General features: G+C 40.8%; 1 protein-coding gene across 1 annotated transcript in view; it reads left to right on the forward strand.

Moving 5' to 3' along the window:
• Positions 1–15133, forward strand: part of SNX6 (sorting nexin 6) — a 49258-nt gene that overhangs the window by 9059 nt on the left and 25066 nt on the right. The window contains exons 4-8 of the mRNA XM_030559989.1: positions 2051–2155; positions 2806–2916; positions 9351–9472; positions 12003–12126; positions 13589–13684. Of these exons, the coding sequence (XP_030415849.1) occupies positions 2051–2155; positions 2806–2916; positions 9351–9472; positions 12003–12126; positions 13589–13684 (558 nt within the window). The remainder of the gene's footprint in view (positions 1–2050; positions 2156–2805; positions 2917–9350; positions 9473–12002; positions 12127–13588; positions 13685–15133) is intronic.

A 15133-nucleotide genomic window follows, 5' to 3' on the forward strand; every position in this document is an offset into this window, starting at 1 on the left:
GACTATAACCTGCCCCCCTCACGATCTCCGAGTCCAGGCTGCTAAAAGTCCTGCGTTGCAGCAGGGTACTCGGGCAGGCTGTCTGCCTGCCATGGCCCTATGCCACTCCCGGAAGTAGGCAGCTGCTGCTGGCACGTCACTGCACACCTCTAGAAAGGCAGCCCATGGTATGCACCTCCTGGCCAGAGCCTGCACCTCACGTCCCATCCTGCACCCCAACCCCTGTCCCAGGTCACAACCCCCTCGTGCACCCAAACTCCTTCCCAGAACTTGCACCCCCTCCTGCACCCCAATCCCCTGCACCAGCCCAGAGCTGCCTCCTGCACCAAACTCCCTCCCAGAGCCCACACCCTTCACCCTCTCCTGCACCCAACACTCTGCACCAGCCCAGAGCTCCCTCCTGCATCCAAACTGCCTCTCAGACCCCCCCTCCATTATAGCGTAGACATAGCAAAATTCATGGAGTGCCCCCCCCGTAAAAATTATTGCCCACCCCGATTTAGATCCTGCTTCTCCTTTGATCTCATTCTTACCTCTTTATTCTATCACTACCAGATGAGGAACAGCAGTGACTCCCTGAATTTTTTTTTCCCCCAGAGTTCTGCGGTTGTGGGAGGGGGAGTATATAATCTAGAGGCAAGGCAGCAGCCATTGTTCACCCCCATCTTGTCTTCAGAGCCCACAGTCTTCTTTTTTTGGCACTGACAGAGAGACTTAGTTGGTGGAGGGAGTGCTGTTAGCCACAGAACTCAAGTTGAAGTCCCCCATCTAGTTCTTCTGGCTTTAGTTTTTCCCTAGACTGAGTGAAGCACCTGATCCACAGTTTCTGCCATGACTGTGAATTTTGTCTTTGTGGGTCCAGACTTAACTGTTGAAAAATTTGGCCTAAATTGAATCTTTAGATCCACTTCCTCAGAGTAGATTGTGAGAATCTTCAGGCTGACTTATTGAAACCTCAAATTAGAGCCACTCTACATATGACCTACAGTAGAAATAAATACAATTTTGAGTTTATGCCCATTTTGCTTCTGTATAAAGGTCTGAAAGTGTATGGTTTCAAAATTCTCATCTTGTTTTACCTTACAAGTACACCTCTACCCTGATATAACACTGTCCTCAGGAGCCAAAAAGTCTTACTGTGTTATAGGAGAAACTATGTTATATCGAACTTGCTTTGATCCACTGGTGTATGCAGCTCTCCCCCCTGGAGCACTGCTTTACCGCGTTATATCCAAATTCGTGTTATATTGGGTTGCGTTATATCAGGGTAGAGGTGTATCAGTAATGTAAAGTCTGGCCTTTCCTGGCAAGCTGGAGGTAATTTTTCTTAGCTTTCTCAGCCCATAACTAAAGGCCTGAGGTGTTTAGTTAAAAATAGATGTCAGAAACAAATGGAGTTTTAATGCAGTCTGAATAAAAATATTATCCTGTCTATCAATGAGATAGATAGTATTTGTAATAATCCTAACACGTCTCTGGCCATCCATTTTCTCTAAGGTAGACAAGATGAGAGTTTCTAATTAAAAAAAAATTGAAAAAACTTTTTAAAAATAAATAATTCCTTTGAATACCATAAAGAAACAAAAGGCATAAACTGTCCCTCTCTCCCTCCCGAGGGCACCTTTAAAGTTATCCATTCATATTACATGCTCTTTAGAGTTGTGTGTTTATAAATAATAAAATAATGTAAAAATTAGGAAAAAAATCCATCTGTTTAGAATTGAGAATATTTAAAATTTACAGTGTATTTTGCTTTTCTGAATGGTGAGCAAGTTAACAAACAATATACGAGAAATGCAAATACTAATAATAGGGCACAAACAAGGAAGCATAGTAAATGAAATGGCCATGCATGGTTGTGCACTGCAAGAAATGTGGGTTGGGATTTGTTTTCTCACTGGCTATATTTTTTACGTTTTGTAATTTTGTTCTTTCCATCTGTTGTGTTATAAGGGGGCCCACCAGTGCAGTATCAGCACATGCTGAATGAGAAATGAAGTGCTATTTTTGTTTTGTTTTTATTAAGTCTAAACTGATGTTCTTTGTTTAGCTTAGAGCAATAAATGTAGATCTCCAGACTGATGCTGCCCTGCAAGTGGATATTTCAGATGCTCTTAGCGAGAGGGACAAAGTGAAATTCACTGTTCATACCAAGGTAAACCCAGCCTTGTGTCTGGATGATGTTTAAGTATAATAAATTAACTAAAAAATGAGAAAGTAACAGATTGTCATCAAAATACACTGTCAGCCTCAAGTAATCAACAAAGAAAATTCAAGTTGTATATGCAAAAAATGTTGATTTAAAAGGTAAAACCATAACTTACTTACGAGAACTTACTTGAGATTCTCTATAGATTACTGTATTCTGCCCTGTGATTCCCACACTTTGTTAAATTATTGACAGGCTTGCTGTTGGAGCCTTTCTATACATTCTTGTATTCTTCAGTGTGTTGTACATTGTTTTCTCCATTGTTCACTACAGACTTGAACAATGTCCTTCAGGATAGTAGTTATGTTCTGCCTCAGGTTTACATTTTAATTTTCTATGTAATTTATAGTTTGATTTGATTGCTTGTTGATACTGTCTTTTCATGATATTAGTACTATAAAATAGATAACTTTTATTTTACAAAACATTTAGAAGTTAAATGGTTACTCAGGATGCAGCTTACTTTTAGCAGAGTTTAAGGTTGTTTTACTGTTCTTCTAGTTGTAAACTACTTTTCAGCATTGAGATTATAGAACGTTATATAGTAGTGTAAACATCTGAATACTTAAATCTGAAAAAAGCCCCCTTCTTTGCAGAGTTCTTTACCAAATTTTAAACAAAATGAATTTTCTGTTGTTCGGCAACACGAAGAGTTTATCTGGCTTCATGATTCCTTTGTTGAAAATGAAGACTATGCAGGCTACATCGTAAGTATTCTAAACCTTTCATTTTATTTGTCTTATTCTTTTATGAAAAGGACTTGATTATCACGTACTGAGCACTATACCATTTAAAGCTAATAGGCGCTATAGGTGCTCTTTCCTCTCTCAAAATCAGGCCCTGAAGTTTTACTACATTGCGTTAGGCAGCTTCACAAAGTCAGATGTTGAAACAAATTCTTAGGTGAGCCAGTGTAATCTTTGTTATAATGTGTTTTATTGCATTGTGCCTCTCTCTTCTTTGCTCCAAGAATTTTGAGTGGCGTAACGTTACATCTGTATCATTTAGTCTAAAACGTATTAAAACATATACGTGAACTGTGAAACTTGGCATTCCTGTTTTCAGGAATTAATTTTTAACTTACTGTTTGTTGACTTGAGTTTTTTGTTTCCTTTGTAGCCGAAATGGCAAGAGTTCAGTATTAAGCTGTAAAGTCAGTGCTCTTGGAATTTTGTTCCATTACTAATTGGACAAGGAGGAGTAGAATCAATTTTCACTTTGGATTAATTCAAAGAAAATAGTAAATATGGTTTAAAGTAGGACAAAGAAAACATAATACATAATTTAGAGGACTTCCCCGTTTGGACTTATTTCAGGCCTTTGAGGAATGGAGGTCTCCGAAGTATTTAGTTATATGATGAAAGAAGTAATTGTAAATGCAGCTAGCATTAACATCAGTACGTTGATTTAAAATGGAAATATTTGACATTTATCTTTTTGACATTAATGTCAAAATAATATCTTTTACACGTTTAACTGAAGGTTTTTAAAAAGAGCATTCAAAACTAAAATATTGAGGGTTTTTTAGGGAAAAAAATCTTTTAGTACTTTTATGCACATTGTCCATCCTGATGCACCATTTTAGTTGATCACAAATCTGATCATATTTAATTTTTAACCCTGAAAAGAAAGAGGTGAGAGGTACTTGAGAAGAACAAACCTGTTATCTTAGGCTGTGTCTATACTTAAAATGATAGTTGCACACCAGCAGTGCTTTAGTGTAGTCACTCACCACAGCGACAAGAGGGGGGGTACTCCTGTCTCCGTAGTTAATCCATCTCTTTGATGGCTACATTGATGGAAGAATTAGTGCTGTCTACACTCAGTTAGGTTAGCCTTGCTACATCTATTAAGGGTGTGGATTTTTCATGCCCCTGAGAGACTAAGGGCTTGTCTACATCACAAAGTTGCAGCGCTGGTGAGGGGGTTACAGCGCTGCAACTTAGGAGGTGTACACATCTGCAGGGCATCACCAGCGCTGCAACTCCCTGTTTGCAGCGCTGGCCGTACTCCCGTTTTGTCTCGGGTGTAAAGGATCCAGCGCTGGTGATCCAGCACTGGTAATCAAGTGTAGACACTTACCAGCGCTTTTCTTGACCTCCGTGGAATAAGCAGGTATCCCAGCATACCTGAGGAAGCCTCTCTGGTAATCAAGCAGGTCTCCTTCCCCGGTTTGCTCTCGCGTTCCCCGAACCCCCGAGCAAGCAGGTCTCCTTCCCTGCGGTTTGCAGGGGGGTTCGGGGAACGCGAGAGCAAACTGCGGGGAAGCTGGTCTCCTTCCCCGGTTTGCTCTCGCGTTCCCCGAACCCCCGAGCAAGCAGGTCTCCTTCCCTGCGGTTTGCAGGGGGGTTCGGGGAACGCGAGAGCAAACCGCAGGGAAGCTGGTCTCCTTCCCCGGTTTGCTCTCGCGTTCCCCGAACCCCTCTTGAAGCCGCCCAACAGCGCTGCAGTGTGGCCACATCTAACACCACTTGCAGCGCTGGTTGCTGTAAGTGTGGCCATTCTGCAGCGCTGGCCCTATACAGCTGTACTAATACAGCTGTAACAACCAGCGCTGCAAAATTGTAGATGTAGACATACCCTTAGCTATGCAGCTGTAAATTTTCTGTGTAGACCAGCCCTTTGTCAGCTGGTTGCTGGTTTGTTAATGCTTTGAGATTAATTTTTCTGTGTGTGTAGTAAGGGCTTAAAGTGAAATGAGAAGTTGTTCTTAAACAGTTTGTATTAACATGTTTAGACTTCAGCATAATTTTGATTCCTTGAAAAATTCACACCCCTGAGAAATGTAGTTAAACTGACCTAAGCCCTGGTATCTACACCTTTGGGTGGATGGAAGAATTCTTACGGGGGTGGATTTACTACAGTGGCAGAAAAACTCCTTCTGTCTCTGTGGAAAGTGTCAGTGCTACAGCAGAATAGCTGCAGCTGTGCTGCTATAGTGCTTGTAGTGTAGACATAGCCTTAGTAATTCAGGAATAGTTTAGATGAATTGTTTTAACTTATAGTGCACCATATTATAAAATAACTGAAAGGTTAAGTGGCCCAAAATTTTACCTACCATATCTTTATTTATTGTATATGAAGTTCGTCTCTCTTTTTCCGACAAATGTATTGTTTAATGCCAGCAGCCTAGCAATAACAATTGAAAGTGCAATGAATGGTAGAAAAATTACTCCAATTTCATGCTTTTCAGAAAATATGAATGGAGGGCATTAAAACAATTTTTGAAAATACCTTGACAATGTCCTCATTGTTTAAAAGAAACATCAGAATAGTTAACAGAAGTTAAGTGAATCAGAAATATTTAATTTTCATAAGGCCAGTTGTAAGTAGATAATTGGAACCAGAAACTAACATTTTAGTAATATGAAAGGAAACCATGACTTGAAAATAGGGCATTGGGCTAGTATGCTCCATAAATTGTTTATCGGGTGACTTTTGGCCATAAGAGTGTTAACAATGAGCAGGGAGGAGAACAGCAGGAGTTCAGGTCTAAAAAGTTTTAAGCAACTTAAGCCATGTCTACACTACAGTGTTAAGTTGATGATCATAAGTTGCTTTAATAACATTGATGGAGCATGTCCACATAGTGTTCTTTGTGTTGGCTTGAGTGTGTTCACAATCGTTGCTCTTGCATCGACAGAGAGAGCATTGTACCATGGGTAGCTATCCCACTGTGCAACTTGTCACCCTTTGCCACTGGGAGTTCTGGGAACGGATTGCGGTGAATCATGGGGACATGCTCGCCGTCCTGTGATGCAGTTCTTTCCATTCCATGGGCTTCCTACTTCATTTTGTGCCATTTTTCAACAACTTTTAAACTCTGTGCCTGCTGTCTCTGCCTGACAGCATAGATCCTGAGCTGCTGACCATTTTGGTTTTGAGCATTATGAACGCAACGTGGCTGGTACTGCAGTATTTCATGGGCTGCGAAACAGAGTGAATTAGTGGTGTCTGTCCTACTGTCTGCCATGGAAACAAATAACTCAAGATTTCTGCTGGCATTCATGGAACAGCTTGCCACAGTGGACTGTTGGTACTGGGCTCAGGAAACAAGCACTGAGTGATGGGATCACATCGTGATGCATGCATGGGACGATGAGCGGTGGCCTCCGAACTTTTGGATGTGCAAAGCCGCCTTCCTTGAACTGTGTGTGGAGCTCACCCTAACGCTGTGGTGCAAGGACACTAGAATGAGGGCTGCCCTCACTGTGGAAAAGTGAGTGGTGATTGCTGTGTGGAAGCTGGCAACTCTAGACTGCTACCAATCAGTCACAAATCAGTTTGGAGTTGGAAAATCCACTGTGGGGGTATTGGTGATGCAAGTGTGCAGGGCCATTCATTGCCTCCTGCTATGAAGGACTGTGACTCTTGGTGATGTGCAGGAAATAATAAATGGCTTTGAGGCAATGGGATTCCCTAGCTGTGGCAGGGCGATAGATGGAACACTTATCCCAAATTTGGCCTGTGACCATTTTGTGATGGAGTTCATCAACTGAAAAGGATACTACTCCATGGTCCTGCAGGCGCTGGTGGATCACCATGACTGTTTCACTGTCATAAGTGTGGGGTGGTCAGGGAACGTGAATGATGTATGAATCTTTCGGAACACTGGACTATATAGAAAGCTGCGTGCTGGGACTTTCTTTCCAGATCAGAAGATTCTAATGGGGGATATGGAAATGCCCATAATGATCCTTGGAGACCTGCCTACCTCTTGCTCCCATGGTTCATGAAGCCTTACACTGGGAACCTAGACAACAGCAAGGAACACGTTAACAACAGGCTGAGCAGGTGCTAAATGATCATTGAATATGCCTTTTGCCGGTTAAAAGGTTTCTGGCACTGTTTTGGCCAGTTATACCTCAATGAGGAAAATATTCTGATGGTCATTGTGGCCTGCTGTACTCTGCATAATACTTGTGAAGTGAGGGGTGGGGGGGGGGGAATTTCCCCACTGAGGCCAGGCGGCTGGCTGCTGATTTTGAGCAGCCAGATACAAAGGCAATTAGAGAGATGCAGCAGGAGGCTATTTGAATCAGGGAGGCTTTGAAGGAGCATTTTGACAATGATTTCCAGTAATGCATCTTTATGAGATGCATTTGGCCAGGAAACGTTTACTTGCTGCCTGTAGTGCTTGCTTCCTGATCATTAATTGCAAGGAGCAAATATTGCTACTTATAGCCACTGTGTTTGAGCGATGTATGTAAATCACAAATAAAGACTCATTTTATTTCAAAGACTCAACTTTAATAATGGGATAAAACAAACTTTTGATCAAATAGGAGATATGAAAATGAGGAACAGTCTCACAGCTGGGTGTAACTCCAGCTTTCATTGGAAAATCAGTCTGTACGTGTGGAGTGCATGGAATACTGTGAGGGACCTGGAACATGTGAGGAATGCGGTGAGGAAGTTTGGGGAGGGTATGGACTGGAGTTCTGTGGTGGCTGGAGGGAGATATGGGCATGGATGTGCTCAGACTGCAGGTTAATGAGGGACTTCAACATCTCTGTCTGGCCCTTCGGGAGCTTTATCATCTGCTCCTGCACCTGTGTCCTTTCTTGGCTATCCAGCCTGAGTCTTTCATTGATAGCCAAACCAGAGCATGGAGGGAGACCATGTGCTGCATCTGTTGACTCCAGCACTTTGTGAAACATATCCTCCTTACTCCTTCTGGGATGCTGCCTTATCTAATGGAGGCACTCTGCTGGTTTGGAGTAGTGGGTCCTCAAGGGCACATCTGCAGAAGCCAAAGAAACAATGAACAGACACAGTATTATGAATGTGCTTCCAGCCATGAATCACAAAATTTACACACACCTCTTACTCACTGTCCCTTGGCTAACCCAGAGGTCAGCACAGTCCCAATTATGGGGGTGGGGTGGGCAAGAAGGGACAAAGGGTGGTTTGCGAAGTGGGTTACTATAAGTGTCTAGGGAGCCTATTCTCAATATTGGTACCCTTTTCCAGAGGCTAGCGTAATCGAACCTTATATCTCACTCCTACGGGTGCATCTTTTGCATGCGTGTGGCTTCAAACCAGCTCTGTTTGCCGCTCACCCGTGTGCCGCTCTGTTCCTTACAGAAATAATTGCTGGGTTGCACGGCAAAATTTCATATAGCAGGGAGAGAAACAGGGCAGGTCTCCCAAGGAACCTTCGGCAGAGGAATGCAGAATAGCTACAGGAAAGCTTCCTAGAGATTTCTATGAAGGATTCCCAGGACATTCCTGTGTACATTAACAAACTTTTCTGCTGTGACCCCACAGCATAGCTGGGACTCTGTTGTTAATTTCTCTCTCATCCATCCTTTACCATATAAAAAAAGTACATGAGAGCTCAATCTCCTCTCACCGTATCAAAGCAAAATGAGCACTTACTGGAGCTCCCCTCTCCTGGCATGCAGGATGCAGAGCTGAAGTGCTAGGACTGGCTAGATCTCTCTGGAGTGGTGGAGAGGTCCTGACTTGCTGTGCCACTGGACGACCCTGCCGTGTGCACCACATCGTCCTCCAGCTCCACTTCCTCATCCACAACTTCCTCATTGGGGTCAAGTCTGCTGGCTGTTGCCTCCAGTCTCTCCAAAGTATCCATCGGGCTCTTGGTGATGTAGCTGGGGTCACCACCAAGGAGGCATACAGCTCCTTATAGAGCTATGGTTAGTCTCTCTTGCCTTTTGGTACACCTGCCTCATCTCCTTCATTTTAGCATGACATTGCTATGTGTCCCTTTCATGCCCCTTCTCCTACTAATTCCTGGGCCTTTAAACAGGGCAGTGGCGCATATCTGTGTACCTTCAGGGAGCAGAGTTCAAACTGCTGGCCAGAGCGGTCATGATGGACTTTGTGGGACACCTGGAGGCCAATTAAGGTGACATAACCCACTGAGGTGTCTCCACTGATGCTGCATTGCTCTAACTGTATTGCAAAAAGCACTATGCTACACATCGTGGTGATTTTATTATATCAGCATAGCAGAGGAGTTACATCGGCGGGAGGAGCCGCTGTTTTGTTGACAAAAGCTGACTTTTGTCAGTAAAACTGTATAGTATAGACAAGGCGTTACTGTGCCCTTATTTGAAGGGCTTTAGCTTTGACTAAGAAGGTGAGGAATTCAAAAGTACTTTGACTCATTTCACAGATTCCACCGGCACCCCCGAGGCCTGACTTTGATGCTTCAAGGGAAAAACTACAGAAACTTGGAGAAGGAGAAGGATCGATGACTAAGGAAGAGTTCACCAAGATGAAACAAGAATTGGAAGCGTATGTATATTTTATTCAGTGCTCTGTGTGTGTGCATGTTTCAATTGCCTTTTAGTGCTCTCTGCTATTCCATACTTCTAATCATTTCACAACAGTGATCCCTTCCGGAAGATGCAGGTTTGAGCATCCACAGTTACCACGTAATCAGTGTTATCATAATGATCATGATCAGCGCCATCAGAAAAACTGTAGAAATTATTGCTCAGAATTGTAAGAATTGTATAAAGGAGTAATATAAATAAACACTGAAAATGGAAAACAAAGTTAGCTTTTCTTTGTTTTTACAAAAAATCCTTCAAGAATAAACTGTAAAGGTGAGGAATTAGATCTCAACTAACCTTTTCCTTTACAGATCACTTATGAAGGCAGCTTCAGTCAGACTGATAACCTGCTTTTCTGTTTTTTACTATGTACTTGTATAAATCTTTTGTTCCACCATGAATATGGACTGAGCTGCTTTCTTTGCATGTGCTCTAGTAATAACTAAAAATGCAAATTTTACTTTCTACCTTTAGTTACTATTAGTGACAGACATAGGAGAGGCAGAAGAGCTCTCACATCTGTGTGAAGTAATAGGAGCTTGTACAGCCACAGTAGTTAGTTGTTAATGTGCAATTATCAAGCTTCTGTTGTGTAGAACTGGAAATCTGGTAACTGCCTGACATGTTTTTTTTTATTGGGAGTACATAATTTTACAGTAGGAGAGTTTCTTGGAAATAGTGACTTCCCTGGTTATGCAGTTGATAGTGATTGGAGGATTTGTTTTAAGGTTTAGTACTCTGTGTTGAGTCATATAGGAAAATCTTTTTCCTTACTCCATCCCCTTTCTTTTATCTCATCCATGGACCTCTTTGCTCTTTCTCCTCCCTCCCTGATTTCAGTTTTCATGTGTATATTTACACTGCTACTAGATTACTTCTCTCCAAAGCACTGAACTGGTAAAAGTACTGTATTAGACTGGTGTGCAAGAGAAGGTTTGACAGCAGAGGAAATATACACTTATACTTCATACGCCAGAAAACTGGAAATTAGCAGAGCACAATAAATATTAAAGAATCTGTGATTTTCCAGCGGCCCTGATCATGATTCTTTTGTGGTCTGGTTAGGGGCTGGATAACACAGAAACCTTGGGGTTTCTTCTACTGCCACCTCCATCCTCTGCATCCTTCTTTTTTGTCTTCACTGAATGACTACTGCTCTCACAGAGATCAAACACCTCCCAACACTGATCCTGCTGGTTTGCTGGTATGTAAATCTTATGATCCCTCCTTGCACGTAGTGGAAGCAAGTGTGTCAGTTAAGCCATTTCATCGTTAACTTGAGTGGGAATAAAAGAAGCCCCTTTCCTCTTATCTCTGTACAGTCAATGCAGTTTACTAAACATGTCAGTTAATTGAATTTACAAAATAAAATAAATGGTAGTAAACTAGTATTGATAAGAATAGATGCTCCTCCTCCTGATTAATCTTTTGTTTGCACCATAAACTAAGCTCCAATTATTGCCTTAAAATCTAGTTTGGTTGAACTGGGCGACTGACTTATCATGATACAGTACTTGGCTTTTGATATATGGTAAAACCTCAGAGTTACAAACTGATTGTCAACTACACACTTCATTAAAAACCAGAAGTATGCAATCAGGCAGCAGCAGAGACAAAACAAAAAGCAAATACAGTACAGTACTGTGTTAAACTTCAATTACTTAAAAAAAAACAACTGTTTCTGTGCTTGTTTTGTTTAAATTAAGATGGTTAAAAGCAGCATTTTTCTTCTGTATAGTCAAGTTTCAAAGCTGTATTAAGTCAATATGCAGTTGTAAACTTTTGAAAAAACTACTATAACGTTTTGTTCAGAATTACAAACATTTCTGAGTTATAACCTGCATTCCTGAGGTTTTCGTATTTCTGAGGTTCTACTGTACTAAATTTTATGACAGTTCTAAAAATGAAAATAAGCAAAAGATCCGTGTATATAGCACCCAACATGTTGTAGGCACTTTAGACGTGGAATGAGATTCCTTATCCAAAGAGCTTGCAAGCTAAATGGACAAAATACAGACACTTAAGTTGAGGGGAGCAAACAGGCAAGATGGTGATAGAGGAAGGAATATTCAGAATAGGCTACGAGATTGCTTGTGTGGTACAGTTTTGCATCTTGTTAGTTCTTGATAGTTTATGGGAAGGCTAAATGGCCTTATACTTCCAGTGGAACTAACACACAGGTGGAATTTGTATCCTCATTTAAAGGGCCTGTAATGTTTGTTGTATTTATCTCTATATGTCTGCTTATGTAATATGATAAAGGATTACATTTTTCTCCATGTATTAACATTATCTTCTTAGTGCACACATTAAATACCACATAATATACTAACATCAAAAGTTAGGGTAAAATATTTTAGCACTCCTTAGTTTCTTCTGTGTACGAGGATGTTTCTAATTTCTGCAGTCGGCTTAATCAAAAAGTAATTGTTTCAGGTGGAATTTTAATTCTGTATTTTGTAGTCACTGTACTTGTTTTTTGTTTCCAGTGAGTATCTGGCAATATTCAAGAAGACAGTTGCAATGCATGAAGTGTTCTTGTGTCGTGTGGCAGCTCATCCTACCTTGAGAAAAGATTTAAATTTCCATGTCTTCTTGGAATATAATCAGGATGTGAGTATTGAAAACTGATTCAGTAGCAAAAGTAATCAAGATGTACTTTCATGATCTGATTGAAAATGGGTAGAACACTTGCTCTCTTGAAATAATTTACAGTGATTCCTTAACCAAACCTATTTGGATTTAGAATTTAAGAAATTTAATTAGCTGGCCCTCTCAAAGTTAATTTTTCTGCCATCTGGGAAATTGGCATTCAGGACCTAATTTGTAGTGTTTGAACTATAGCCTGGTCATAAAAAAATATTTATAGGAGACTAGTAACACTTTGTAATCAGTTGCCATTTGCTATAGCTCAAGAAGATATTTTCTCAACCATTCTCTTGATTGATATCAGGTGTTTTGAAAGAGAGAGCATGATGAAACAAACTGCCATTATCACTGTTTTGTAAGACTTGAATGTGATTAGTTCTCATCAAGTCAGGATTCCAACAGTAACTCTTTGATTAAAAATTATGATGGGTAAAGGTTCTGTTATACTGAGGAATAATCTGTGGCTTAACATGGTTATTAAATGTTATGCCAAGATGACAAAAATCTTGGAGAAGCAGAATAGTTTTGTGATAGCTAAACTAGTTAAATATATAGAGAAGTAACCAATACAAGCGGTCTTCATGCTGCATTGGAGTTGGAATCCTAATATTGGGCTAGTGAGGTGAACGCTGTTATGTATTGTAACTTGCCCAAGAACCTATTTCTGAGATGATGGTGTATATTGTCTAGTTAGTGGTGCCTCAGTTACTTTTTAAAGTAACTAATTGTAACTATATATCTTGCGCTGTCTTCAAAGTTGAAAATTGAAAATAAAACTAAAACCAAAACTCAGGTAATTGATTTTTTTGTTAACTTTAAACATGACTTTTGGTTCTTTGATATATAGAAGGTCAACTCAATACTTGCTGCAGAAGAAGCAAAGCTGGTCCAGGAATTCTGGCCACACAGATCTGGAAAGTTAGGTGGACAGAAAGGATGTGGGGAGATGATGTGGGAGGGATGATTTTAGTGGAAGCAAGGAGGAGCTGGATTCCTGAAGATGAAGTAATTTGCAGTTGTAAGCAGCAAATGAAGAGCAGAACCTAGTGGCATTAGCTAACTTGTCAGTAGCTTCCTTTTATTGTGTATAAAAATGAGGACATTTGAGAATGAATGTAGTTGAAATGATACAGATACATTCAGTATTCTTCCCAAATACTATGGAGATGCATGTTTTCCCAAAACTCACATTAGATATTAAAGGAAGTCTGGTCAATAACTAGTAGAATGCAGAATGTTGTATTAGTAATACTTGGTGCATCGTCCACATATGTATACAATGTACTGCTAGGCAAACAGAAATCAACCAGATACAAGACTTTCAGTTTCTAGTATAATTTCTAGCTCCTCTAAGTGCAAAAATGAATTCATTGCTTTTATTGTCTTCAGAGAACATGCTGACTTGAGATGTGAACTTGTCTTTCAGTTGAGTGTTCGAGGGAAAAACAAGAAAGAGAAACTTGAAGACTTCTTTAAAAACATGGTTAAATCAGCAGATGGTGTCATTGTTTCAGGAGTAAAGGTGATTCATCTCCAGCAATGTTAATAAAATGTTCAATAATTTTTTGAAACTGTATCTCTTTGAACTGAAATCAAATATGATTATAAAAGGAGATAAATACCAAGTGCATGCCAAGTACATTTCAGGGCTTCACAAATTTATTATACACTTGCTAGAGGTAGATACAAAAGAGGTGAAGGTGTAGGGACTTGGGGCCACACCAGCAAAGCCCAGGTGTAGCAACTTGATGAGATGCCTAGCCCCTTGCAACAGTAGCTACTGAGAAGCGTGCTATCTTGGGACCCTTTCTGGAGGTTCCATCATTCATATTATTCTCTTCTGGATAGTAGGAATTGTAATCTTAGGGCTTGTCTTCACTATGGGGAGATTGACGCTGCCGCAATCGACGCAGCAGGTGTCGATTTAATGGGTCTAGTGAAGACCTGCTAAATCAATGGTGGCACGCTCTCCAGTCGACCCCAGTATGCCAGCTCTCAGAGAAGAATAAGGTAAGTTGACCGGAGATTGTCTTCTGTCAATGCAGTGCAGTGAAGACCCCGGGGTAAGTTGACCTAAGCTATGTTAACTACAGCTACATAGCTTGGGTCGACTTACTCTGGCATTGAAGACAAGCCCTTAAAGGTGCATGTCTACCTGCTGGAAAGAGGCTTTGGATCTCCTCCCACTCCTACCCCAATCACCTTCCAGAACTATCTGGCTGCTTCACAGGGAGGGCGTTCACTGTTTTATCCCTTCTCCAGCCTTAACTACCCTTACTGTTAGGAAGTTTTTTCTACTGTCTAATCTAAATCTCTTTAGCTGCAATTTAAGCCCATTACTTCTTGTCCTGTCTTCAGTGGTTAAGGAGAATAGTTTATCACCCTCCTCTTTATAACAGCCTTTTCATACTTGAAGACTGTTATCATGTGTCCCCCCTCAGTCTTCTCTTCTCCAGACAAAACAAACTCAGTTTTTAATCTTTCCTTGTAACTAATGTTTTCTAGATCTTTAATCATTTGTGTTGCTCTCTCTGGACTTTGTCTAATTTGTCCACATCTTTCCCAAAGTGTGGTGCCCAGAACTGGATGCAATACTGCAGCTGAGACTAGATATCTAACTATTTTACTAGCCAGATGAATGGTAATAAAACTTCTCCCTCTCCTTCACTGCTGGTTTGAGTCATAATAGAATTGGTGACTTAGAGATGGAAGGTACTTATTACAACTGCCCTAGTAAATTACAAATGCATTATAAAACACCACATCTAAAAATCAGTTTTTCTTTCATCTATCTGCTAACTATGTGTTCAGGATTCTAGGTAGGTATATTACCTATTATCATAGAGCCAGGATTCTAAGTAGGTGCAACACCTATTATCATAAAGTCTAAAACATTGCAGGCAAACAGCAAATCTTGCGGGACTTGGCAGGTAAGTGAAGTAGAAACTGACTTTCATATAGGGTGTTGTAC

Source organism: Gopherus evgoodei, chromosome 4 (genome assembly GCF_007399415.2).
Source record: "Gopherus evgoodei ecotype Sinaloan lineage chromosome 4, rGopEvg1_v1.p, whole genome shotgun sequence".
NCBI classification, from domain to species: domain Eukaryota; kingdom Metazoa; phylum Chordata; order Testudines; family Testudinidae; genus Gopherus; species Gopherus evgoodei.